The sequence below is a fragment of the Megascapheus bottae genome, chromosome 24, assembly GCF_031878675.1.
Source record: "Megascapheus bottae isolate mThoBot1 chromosome 24, mThoBot2.hap1, whole genome shotgun sequence".
NCBI lineage: Eukaryota > Metazoa > Chordata > Mammalia > Rodentia > Geomyidae > Megascapheus > Megascapheus bottae.
The window spans coordinates 16,505,290-16,518,279 of NC_143532.1; the positions used below are offsets into that span (position 1 = coordinate 16,505,290).

The following is a 12,990-nucleotide window of genomic DNA, read 5'->3' on the forward strand; positions in this document are numbered from 1 at the left end:
AGAATTGCTGCTTTGCGACCACAAAATAACATTTAATGACACATCTCACCTACAAAATGTCAATGACCTCATCATATACTTTTTTAAAATTTATTTTTTGTTGTTGTCAGTGTAATATATAGAGGTGTTTATAGTTATATTCGTCAGGTAGTAGATGCATTAATTCTCACACATTGATACCCTCTTGTCCCCGTTTCCTTCCCCCACTCCCTCCCAATCATCTTGTTTCCCCCTCCCTTCCCTTTCCTATTTCAAATAAACAAATAAACATATATACAATATACCAGGTAACAAAGTCAGTTACAGTAACAAAATGAGATTGACCAAAGATAAGCCCATGTCCTGTGACTAATAGAATATTAACGACACTGATGTGCTTGTGTATGCTCCATTATACTGAGTATTCCTCACAAGAAACCCTTCTGGTCTGGTATTGTTCTTAAAGCAAATCAGAGGATGAACTGAGGGTTACCACTTTCCCTTCCAGATACAGACTTGTCCTAGCATTTTTTTTTTCAGTGACAGATAATAGAGATAGATCCCTAGGAAAAAAGCCCACAAATCATCAGAAGCAGCAAAGATGTTGATTGGTGCATCCAAAGTATCTGGCTATAGCACTAAGTTTCAATAATATACCATAGAACATTAAGACCACAACAGGCTGCTGTTTAGAAAGAGAGATTTATAATATTCCCCCATCCCCCACCAAAAGCTGATGTTAATGCAGCGATGGACCTGAGAATTAGCTTCATGGAATTGACACTATTCACATGTTTTAAAACCTCTTATCATCCCTCATAAATATATACAATTTTTGTCCAGCAAAATAAAACTTAAAGGTTTAAAGATGAATGATTGTTGTTCTTAAGGTACTATGTTATCTCTCATCTCTTTTGCTGTCCCTTGGTTATCTCCTATTGTTGCACTATCTCACTTTGATACCTGATATATCAGATATATTTGTATTTGGTTATTTGAAATTGGATAGGGAACAGGGAAAACAAGATGAGGGATGAGGGTGGAGGGGAGGGAAATGGGGACCAAGACATGTGAAAGGGTATCAATGTATGTGAATTAATGCACCTTCTATCTGGCAAATATCATGTAACCCTTCTATTAATTACAATAAAAATAGGTGAAAAAATAAATATAGTCTATTATGTAGAGCTATATTTGAGAGAAACTTGAATTCTGCAAAATTGTCACAGTAGTGGTGAGTGGCAGTTTGGAAATATGTTTGCGTTGAATCATTTATTCATGGGTATAGATGTGTACACTCATTTCAGAATCAACATGGAAGCAAGTGTTTGCATTGTTCACCAGAAAGTATTCAGGGGCAGGAAAGCTAAGTCCCCTTTACATTTGAGATCTGTTCTCAAATATGAAATAGCAACACAAAATTCTGAAATAGGAATACATATTTAAATTTACACAAAAATCTGAAAGACTCCAGTTGGTAGAGTTTGTAGCGTTTGTGTTCTAGTTCTTATTCTTCCTTTAAATCTGCATTGCAGATTTAAAAATTGTCTTCCTCATGAGAAATTGTAATGCAGTCATGTGCCATCTCTCTCAATCTTGACAGTCTTGCATTCTTGAAATCTGAAGTATTATAGTATGCCAAGTATTAACCTATAAGTGTTTTCATATGGATGAGCACTTGGTTTATAAAAGGGAGGACTGTTCTTTTACCTAACTTTATTTGCAAAGGTCACTAACAAAATATTGCTCTGACTGTTGTAGAATGGAGTATTAATATGTGAGAAATAACACCAGTAATGAAGTGATAAGTTTATTTCAACTTGTTTTTAAAGTAATTCCTATGTGCACCATCAGATCTTGTTTTGTCTATTTATACTGCCCTTACTCTTCCAAGTAGATAAATGATAGAGAGATAGATATGAGCGATAGATAGATAGATAATCTTGTTATCTGCCCATTTGCTTCATAGCAAGTTGGTACTAATAACAGGGACTTTCTAACAATATTCTAAAATTGATAATAAACCTCATTTCTACCACAGGATCAGCAGAGAAGCGAGGCTTTGGAAATGGAATAAGAAAACACTCTTTGTTTGTATTAGTGCTAAATGCTGCTTCCTAATGTCTCCTTGCACCAAACAGTGACCATTTCTACTTCTTCACAGTTCACACACTGTTGGAGAAACGATTAAATATTCTTCCCAGATAGAGATTGTGTTCCCTGATGCCTTATCTCCTACCAACAGAGGCTTGATTTAACTGGCTAATTAGTATGCGGGTCATGCCATAACTAGTAAAATTTTATTATGACTCTGAAGTGAAATTTTCATGGCACAACTCATGACTGTGAATATTGTGTGTGTGTGTGTGTGTGTGTGATTTCCCAGCGAAAGTAACAACACACCCCAAAACAAAAGCAGATTTGATTCATTGAGCTTGTATAATAAACAGATATCAATAAATGCCTGTAGAATTTACAGGTTGATGGGGGGGTGGTAAGGGAGGGGAAGGAAATGATCTCATTAAGACACACAATTGGGTGTAAATGCACAACACATGCATCTATCAGCTTTTTCTCATTTCTTTGGCTCCTGGAGTCATTAATGAGGAGCATTCATCTTTGTCATTTCTTAACAGCCATTGGACTTCGAGACCAAAAAATCCTACACGCTGAAGGTAGAGGCAGCCAATGTTCACATTGATCCACGATTCAGTGGTCGGGGCCCCTTTAAAGATACGGCCACGGTGAAGATTGTTGTTGAAGATGCTGATGAGCCCCCAGTCTTCTCTTCACCCACTTACCTCCTGGAAGTCCATGAAAACGCTGCCCTGAACTCCGTGATCGGGCAAGTGACTGCTCGTGACCCTGATATCACTTCCAGCCCCATAAGGTATTTCTCTTTACGTTAAAAACTGATTGTCTCAAGTGACGAAAATGTCATCACATAATGCATCCCATTCGCCCACCTTTGGGAACACACTCACACAGTGAAGGAATTTGGAATAGCATCTATACTTGTCAGAGTGAGTGTGTTGGTGTGATCGAGTGAGGATGTGTGTGTGTATGAGTACATGAATATGCATGCCTTCTAAAAGCTAAATGTTTGAAGCCAGGAACATTAATACAAACCTAGTTTTCAGTTCTTGGAAAAGTTAATGGAGATGCAAAATTACAAATTTTGTGTGTGTGTGTGTGTGTGTGTGTGTGTGTGTGTGTTTTGTTTTGCTTGCACATTTGGGTGGGTCCTTTAGTTTTTATTTTATTGTTTTGGTTTGTGCTATAGCAGGATGCATTGCCTGTTTGTATCCTGTCACTTTTGAAAGTTACAGTGAATTATTTATTAGAATGTAGAGGTATGAGACCACTGTGTCAATGCGTTAAGAGCTCCCTATGTTATTTCTGGACTTGCTATTTGGCCCTGAAATCATCTTCTTTTCACTTCATGGGCATTTCTGATAGGTCAGCATATTTGATCTGCTATGTCTTAGACCAAAAAAAAAATCTTTCTCTGACATTTGAAAAATATCTTTTGTTTTTAGTTTCCACATTCAGATTTTTCCCAAGGATGAGAAATAATCCTTTATGAAATTTTTTTGCCTGTTTTAGAAATGAAGTTCCAATTCTATTTTTTTTCCTGCTGAACTGTACACATCATTTTTTTCCCCTTTAATCAGTCTTTTAAGTGACAGGCCAGGTACTCCAGCTACATAGCTATCTTCTGCAAACAAACTGAAAGCCTGTATCTTGTTGCCTGATCCAGAAGAGTAGCATGTTGCTTAATGATACCTATGAGGGTAGCTTTCAAATATTTACTTAGAAATAATTGGAGTGGGGAGAGGTAGGGAGAAAGGGGAAAGAAGAGAAAGAGAAAGAGGGAGAAAGAGATATAAAAGTAAACTCAGTAGAAGAATACGTTTGGAAGGACTGTCCAGTTCACATGTACGTGGCATGCATGCAATGTCTGAATGTGAGCTCACATAAAACATATTCAACTTCCAGGACACATAGATCTAGGGAAAGTATCCTTTCAAGTATTTTATTAAAGGAGACTCTAGCAAAATGAGTTATCTGGAGGTTTCATTTATTCACATTTTAAATGGTCTTGAAGTTTTAATTCAGTGCAACATGCCAATCTGAGTACAGTGTATCTTTATGAGTAACATTTCTTCCATCCCCTCCTCCACCTATCCCGAGGCTATCTATCCTAATCATACCTGTTTTTCACATCGATACATCAAGTATTATGACTGCATTATTTATTATTATTTTACAATATACTAACCCATCAACACTCGCAAGTGGTAAAACAATGTGGCTGGGAATAAAATCCCAGAGACCAGAAATATTCTCTTCTATTTAACACCATCAACTCCTAAATTTAGAATAATATATGAGTGTGAAACTCATGAGGATAACAAAAAAGTTGTTTCTGAAGAGAAGGAGGGGGGGGGCGGAAAGAAGGAGAAATAAAGAGAAGGAAAGAATGAAGGAAGGAAGGAAGGAAGGAAGGGAGGGAGGGAAGAAGGGAAGAAGGGAGGGAGGGAGGGAGGGAGGGAGGGAGGGAGGGAGGGAGGGAGGATAAAAATACCATACCATCTAATATCTTTCTACCTCAGGGATTGAGGGATGGCCCATCAAATATTTCTAAAGAAATTTCAAAAGAAATTCAGTAAACAATAAATCTGCAAAATATCCTTTACTCATTTAAGATAACTATACTCATGAAAAGTTAAATGTTCAGTGGAAGGCACAAAGTGTCCAGACATATAAACTAACATGGACACCCAACTTCTCGCGGTATTTCCCACTTGTGCAATGGCTTTCTGCTAGAAGGCATGCATAAATAGGGGCAATAACATTTGTTGAATGAACTCATAGGGCTTGTTTCCATGCTTTTCCATTTTTGTGAAAGGAAAACTTGCCACCATCTTCACACCTCCAGGCATGAGATGGAATGCAAAGGCCCCGAGTAAAATTGGTACAACTGAGAAACTGCTCATAGGATTAGTAGTCAACTGTTGCCTTGACAAGGTTGCCACTCTTGAAGGCAAACAGCACACAGACTTAGACAAAGCTTAGGACCCTGAGGAACAATATTAGGGCAATCACATACACAGCTTGAAGCATTGTGTCTTGCACCTGTGAAAATGGCCTTGCTCTGCAGAGGCATTTTGTTCATCAGCTAGAGAAGGGGTCTAGGAGACTTCTCCTGGCATAATGAAAGTGACCTTTGGGAGAACTAAATTTAAATCCCCTGGATCATAAATCCACACTTCCACTTTTCCATCCCCTAATCTATTATACTGATGCCTAGCAGAGATTTCCTGGCAATAATATCCATCCTCGGGGGATCAAGGAGTGTTACTCGTGGTAATTGATTATTACTGTCACTGTTTGCAAAGTCTGGTGTCCAGTAGTTTTGCAGCTGTTCAACAACAACAGCCATGCAGCTTTGAAAACATGTCATTTTCAGGCAAGCTAAAGAGATCTGAGGCTGAGTTATTTGGAAGAGATAGATAGATAAAGGACAATTTGATGGCACAGACATATCTGTGTATCTGATAGATGTCAGGCAAGTACCAGTTCCTCAACAACTATGGTCCCATCCCAAAAAAGGGGGAAGACTCAAAGCATTTACAAAGGGTTTTGATGTGTCAGTAAGGAGGCCAGTCCCACACCAGCCTGACAGGAGTTGGATTGGCTCCAGGAAATCAGAATGGAAGAAGCATCCGCTGCCCTTTGCAGCATCTGTTCTGCATGTCTACAGTCCCCTTCGCCAGCCAGCTGGCTTATGGAGAGAAGCTTTCTTCTGTCTCTGTGCAATTGGTTAATTTTTTAGTAGAAAATTAAATTTTCTGACTAGCCAGCGCAGTGAACAGTTCCTGACGAGTGTAGAAGACAGATTTAGAGCTATTTGTTTTGTTTTGCTATGTTTTTTTTTTCCTAAGGATTAGTGTAGTTTGCATGCTGACTAGAAAGGTATCCTTCATTTCGGATAATATTTGTTTCACCATCCCGCAAGAAAGAAGCAGCTCTAGTGGCATGCAACATGGTAAAGCATGCAGTTATTTGTTGGTTGGTCAAGTTCTTAGGAGACTTCTTCATAGAACACAATGCTTTGCTAGAAATGCCATGTATTTTTAAAATTGTTGTAAGATGCTCTATGGTCTGCCCCTTTTCTTTGTCTCTGTATAGCCTTCCAGGAGAAAAATAAACTGAGACCAATAGAACTGTTCATGATCTTAACTTCTGTCTTTCAGAGAGAAACATTCAGTATTTGGCAGTATACATCTCACTCTGTAATATGTCACATTGTATGTCTAGCAGTGATATAGAATAAAATAGAATAGAATTGGGCAGACTATTTAAAGGGAAACACATTTTGAACTTAGGCAGACTAAATTTCATATCATGTCCTGTTTGATTCCCTATAACACTGGCAGTCTCTGGAGTTCTCTGCAACTGAGTTTGCTCTTCGGTATCTACCTCTAGGGTTACCAGCATGATTAAATGAACTTACTGAATAATATGTTGCCTCTGTTGGAATTACCAGTTAATTAAAGGTGAGCCACCACCACTTTCTTATTTGAAATGCAAATTGAAAATGAGTACTTCCTTTGTCTGAGATTCGTCTTTTAAAGGTGGCTAATAATATATATAGAATGATCTATTTTGTTAAGTTATACACCAAATACTATATAATTAACTTCATTTGGTCTAATCTTCCCTCTACTGCTATAAATATTATTACTAGCAGTTGATTAAGATATGTCAGGACATGTGTGAATAGACTAATTGTATTCTCTCACATTGTGACATATTATGCTCATTCATCCTCTCCATTTAACAGAGGGGAAAACAGAGGTTAGAAAGACCAACTTTTCAGCCAAGCACTGTTGGCTCATGCCTGTAATCATAGCTACTCAGGAGGCTGAGATCTGAGGATCATGGTTCGATGCCAGCCTGAGCAGAAACGTCCCCCTGAGACTCTTATCTCCAATTAACCACTAAAAAAAAATGGACGTGAAGCTGTGGCTTGAAATGGTAGAGCTCTAGCCTAGCACAATGGAGCCCAGGGACAGTGTCCAGGCCTGGAGTTCAAGCCCCACAACCCCCCCACACACAAAAAGAAGACCAAATTTTCAACACTGAAGGAATAGTGAAAGCCCACTAAATATGTACATAAGTCTGGTAGTTGGCTTTCCTGTACTGACACAAATACAAGGGCTAATCAATGTATATTTTTTTAAATGAAAGGTTTAATGGCTCATGGTTTCTGAGGTATCAGACCATGATTTCGTGACCATGCTGGATATTCTTGGTGTGTGTGTGTGTGTGTGTGTGTGTGTGTGTGTGTGTGTGTGTGTGTTGCTAAGAAATCCTATTCTCCTCATGATTACTGGGAAGCAAATAGAGAGAAACCCAAAGGGATCAAGGTTTGAAAAGAATGCCACAGTGAGTCAACTTCCTTTCACTAGGCCACTTAGCGAGAACACTTTTAATGAAACTAATGAACACTTCATTCTGACATTGTTTCACCAATACCAGGGTGCATAACCAGGAAAGAAGAAAAACAAACAGATAAACAAACAGCCTGTGGGGTTTAACCACTGTAGGTGGTGGCATTTTTTTTTTTTTTTGCTAGTCCTGGGCTTGATCTCAGGGCCTGAGCAATGTCCTTGGACTTTCTCAAGGTTAGAGCTCTACCACTTGAGCCTCAGCACCACTTCCAGCTTTTTTCTATGTATGTGGTACCAAGGAATCGAACCCAAGTCTTCGTGCATGCTAGGCAAGTACTTTAACCACTAGGCCAAACTCCCAGCCCCAGGTGGTGGCATTTCTTGTTCAGCTCTCACACAACTTTGTACAGCTTTGTAACTATTGGCTGTGAACTTTATTTTGATCTGGAAGGTGAGATGAAGAAATGTTATTTTCGTTTGATTTGATTTGATTAGAGTACCTACTAAGCTACTGTTATGTATTCGTATTACCTCAAGCCATTGGGAGGTGTTCAGAATGACGGCATGTTTCTGAAGAAGGCTGAGGCTGTGTCTCATGAGGATGAGGCCTCTGGCAGTGTGGTCACTCAGTCAGCTGTAGGGGAAGTGTTTAAATATCAATGAGGTTATAGAATCCTGAATGAGGAGTGGGATGGTACCAGCTGATACATACTGAGCCCATGGATTTTGACAAGCACACTTAAAATTATACTATGCAGGTATCATATTGAAGGCCATTATTGCTAACAAAGAGAAGGTCTTAAAAATAACTATGACCGGGCTGGGAGTTTGGCCTAGTGGTAGAGTGCTTGCCTAGCATCCACGAAGACCCGCGTTCGATTCCTCGGTACCACATACATAGAAAAAAGCTGGAAGTGGTGCTGACGCTCGAGTGGTAGAGTGCTAGCCTTGAGAAAAACCTCTGAGCTTTCACGTAAAGCCACTGTGGCTATTGCTCCACCCGCAGTGTTCTTTCTAACCTCTCCTGGGCTTAGTTTTGAGATGGTTTCCATGCCTGTCTCTCAAGAAATTGCTTCCTGTTGCTTTCAGAGAATTCACCTAAAACAAGCTGCTTCAATTAAAGGTAGGGGCAAGGTCCATTCAATAAGCAGACAAGGAGGTTGGCACATTATCGCAGTGGCCACAGTGTTCTGTTGTCATAATTCCTCTCTTGAGCATAAGTGGCCACTCAACATAAGAGCATCACATTTTTTTCTTTTTGTATTCAGGCATTTTAATAATGTGTCTCAGTAACCAGACTGGCTGTTAATGAGCTCTTTTTATGAGAATACCCCTTCCAGGCATGATTTCCAGTGATTTTAAAGCAGAACTATTTCCTGCTGACTAGAACTTGGTATTTTAATTTGGGCTGCACAATGTGTACTGGTTGCTTTCCTCCCTGTCCTGCAACATTTTGGGAAAAGACCTGATGACCTGGTGTGTGTGTGTGTGTGTGTGTGTGTGTGTGTGTGTGTGTGTGTATGTGTATGTAAGAGCACTTAATTTGAGAACTACCCTCAAATGCTATTTGAAATACACAGCACAGTTCCATTACCTACAGGCACAAATGTTCTATAAGCAGATTTCTAGAAGTATCCATTTTTTGTAATTAAAGCTATGCTTATTGATTAGCAACTCTTCATTTTCCCTGTCATCTAGCCCCTGGCAATCATTATTCTCTGATCTGTTTAACTATTAAACATTTCATGTGACTAAAATCATGCAGTGTCTGTCCCTTGGTGACTGGTTTAGTTTGCTTAGTGGGTGACTTTGCAGTTCATCTATACTATCGATTACTGCAGGTTCTCTTTTTGTTTTCCAGGCTGACTAATATTCCATTGTATTGATAAGCCACATATTCTTTACTCCTCTACCAGTCGATGCACATTCAGTCTGATGTTACATCCTGGTTGTTGAAAACTGCACTGTGATGATTCTGGGAAATCTAATTCCCCTTGGACAACCTGATTTCCCTTCTTTCAAGTAAAACACAGAAATGGAATTGCTGACTCACATGGTAGATCTGTTTTAGTTATTGGAAGATTCCAACCTATTTTCCATAGCAGCTCCATTGGTTTTCATTTCTGAGTGAACAAGGAGCAAGCATGATATTTTGCATTTTTTTTCTTCTTTTAAAAACTTGTTTTAAAGGTGATGTACAGAGAAGTTTAAAGTAATAGAAGTTGGGTTTTGAGGATCTGGGTTCATTTAATAATTACACTGTCTTACCAGATAAAAACTCACTTATTTCCCAATTTAAAATAACAACTCCCCCAACACTATCTCAAAAACATCACTATACCTAATTAAATCACCATAATTAAATATCCATCTATGATTTTCTGTGTTCACATCATTCTTCAGATCTTCACACGATTTCATTTATCCATTCATATGAATTTTCATTTTTTATTTGGTTTTGCAATTGTTGTTTCAAAGAAAATTCCCAAGTAAGGAGCTGGTGGGTCACACCTATAATCCTAGCTAGTTAGGAGGCCAAGATCTGAGAATTGTGGTTCAAGGCCAGCTCAGGCAGGAAAGTCCATGAGACTCTCATCTCCAATTGATCACCAGAAACCAGAAGTGGCACTGTTTCTCAAACCCGAGGAAATGAGCTCAGGGACAGGGCCTAGGCCCTTTGTTCCAGCCCCAAGACTGACCAAACAATTAAAATTTAGATGAAAAAAAATTCCTATACCTTCTTGAAGTATATTGTGTATGTAATATAACATATATTATTAATATATATTATATTATATACTATATAATATATAATATACTATAATTTTGTATAATAATAAAATACCCTACAATGTATTATAATATATGCATTATATATGTGTATCTATTATGTAGATAATATATGGATAATATGTATATATCATATGTAATATACGTGTACATATGTAATGAAACCACTGACTGGAGGTGCTTGGGATCTCTACAGCCTTCACAAGGAGTCTCGCTACCTAACGATAGATCAAATCATATGGTGGAACATCAGTGTCACATGGAGGAAGGGTTTCCTATGAAACCTGACTAGAATCAGCCATATTTCTTTAATGTTATTGAAGTGGCAAGCTCTCACTCTATAGAAAATGTGGCCTGTGTCTAATGTCTTTCCCCACATATCTTTCTACTTTGCCCTCTCCTTGTCCTCTGTCTCTCTATGTGTTTTCTCCCTCTTTCCCTCCAAGTCCAAGTCTCCTCTTCTCTCTCTGCTTCTTTCCTCTCATTAATTCCTCCCCTTTCTGTTTCCTTGTCCTGCTCTGGGTCCCTCCTCTTTTTTCTCTTCCACCTTACTCTTTCTTCCCTCTTCTTTTCACTTCCTCCTTTTTTTTGGCCAGTCCTGGGCTTGAGTTCAGGGCTTGAGTACTGTCCTTAGACTTTCTCAAGGCTAGCACTTTACCAGTTGAGCCTCAGCACCACTTCTGGCTTTTTGCTATGTATGTGGGATACCGAGGAATTGAACCCGGGTCTTTGTGCATGCTAGGCAAGCACTCTACCACTAGGCCAAACTCCCAGCCCTTCACTTCCTTTTTTTTCTCCATTTTTGTCTCTGTCTTGATTTCTCTAGGTCTCTGCACCTCACTCTCTCTCTCTGTCCTCACTGTCTCTCTTCCTGTCCTCTTGCTCTGCCTCTCTCTGTGCACCTCTTCTCTCTCCCCACTTCTCCCTTCTCCCTCCCTCCTCTCCCTTTCCACCTGTTTCCTCTCCTGTCTGTCTCTTTTACCCTTTGTGTCTCTTTCTCTTTCTCTTCCAATCCCCCTCCTCCTGTCCTCCCTCCTCTCTCTCCATTTCACTCTTCTCTTTCTCTGTCTCTGTCTCCATCTCTCTCTACCCTTTTGTCACACTCAATCTCTGTCTTTGTTTGTTTCTCTGTTCTTTCTCATTCTCCCCTTTCCCATTCTTCCTTCTCTTCTTTCTCTCAATTTCAACACTCTTTATAGGAAAAAGTCTGCTTTTCCTCCTTAGAAAAATAATAAATAAACTGTGAAAGTGGGAACCTTAAAATCCCCAAACTAGTAGAAGCCAGATAATATTATTTATTAAAGCAGATAAAGCCACCAGTGAAGCAATTAGATGTAGGAGGCTAAAAACTTGTAGATGGAATTTTTGATTCTCAAAGTGTATGTGAGAAAAATGTTAAAATCGGTTTTTTAGACACAATAACCAAAGCGAGAATGAAATTAAGCAGTGAGGAAGAAACAGTTGGAGTTCAGTGAAATATAATAACTGATTCATAACTAAGGGGTTTATTTCATTATGTGTAGCCGTAAATATCATCTTCACTAGCAGTTAGTGGAAAATTGTATCTTCCTATAATTTTTACCATATAGAGACTACAAACCAATGTTTAGCCAAACATTATTTTTTATATAATACAAAAGTGCGTTTGCTCCTGCTGAATTTGAAAAAGAGATATGCTTTTGCCTTTCTCCGAGGGTAACATTTCTCTCATGCTGCTCTCAGAAATATTATTGGGACCAAAGATACTTTGGTCAGATCAGTTTAAAATCAAGTTTCTGGGCTCCAAGGACTCCCAGGTAAGTTAATTTGCAAAAGTATAGGACATTAAGTAGGAGAAAATGGAAGCCACACATGTAATCTTTGAACTTTATTTTGCTAAGCCTTAGGAGCAACTGGAACACACACACACACAGTCATGTCCATATAAGAAAGGAAAATCTATTTTATTTTTGCCAGAGCTGTGGTTTGAACTCAGTGGCTGGGAACTGTCTTTGAGCCTTCTCAAGGCTAATCCTCCAGGAACATGAGTCACAGATCACCTCCGGCTATGTGGTATAGAGAAATCAAACCCAGAGCTCCGTGCATGCTAGGTAGGCACTCTACCACTAGGCAACACTACCTGCTCCAGAAAGGAAAGTTTTGCTACTGTTCTGATCTGTGGTCTAGTCAAGGATATATCAAGCCTTAAAAAAATATCGTGGTGCTTGTTTTTAAGAGACTGGGTATATATATATATATATATATATATATATATATATATATATATTTTTTTTTTTTTTTTTTTTGCCAGTCCTGGGCTTGAGCTCAGGGCGTGAGCACTGTCCTTGGACTTTCTCAAGGCTAGAGCTCTACCACTTGAGCCTCAGCACCACTTCCAGCTTTTTTTGTACGTATGTGGTACCAAGGAATAGAACCTGGGTCTTTCTGCATGCTAGGCAAGCACTTTAACCACTAGGCAAAACTCCCAGCCCAGGGTATCTTATTTTTATTATGATAGGGCCCCCGTCTGTTTTATTACTGAGCGCACACTAAAGGATAAAGAGCTACTGATATTAGTATATAGTTCACACTAACCCAGGGGCTTATAATATAGTGATTTCCTGCCTGGGATTTTGTTTTTAAGAAAATAATGTCTCATTGGAGCCTCTCCATGCTCTTTCTTCCATGCAGGACAGTTGAAGATCTGAATAAGTATGATAGAGATGGGATTTCTGGCAAATTTAAAACCATAAACTTTACAACACTATTTGCCAGCCCCTAC

The 12,990-nt window shown here is 39.0% G+C and overlaps 1 protein-coding gene across 3 annotated transcripts in view; it reads left to right on the top strand.

Moving 5' to 3' along the window:
• Positions 1 to 12,990, top strand: part of Cdh8 (cadherin 8) — a 299,684-nt gene that overhangs the window by 165,576 nt on the left and 121,118 nt on the right. For all 3 annotated transcript variants that reach the window (XM_090357535.1, XM_090357534.1, XM_090357533.1), the window contains exon 7: positions 2,616 to 2,869. In XM_090357535.1, coding sequence (XP_090213661.1) covers positions 2,616 to 2,869 — 254 coding nt within the window. The remainder of the gene's footprint in view (positions 1 to 2,615; positions 2,870 to 12,990) is intronic.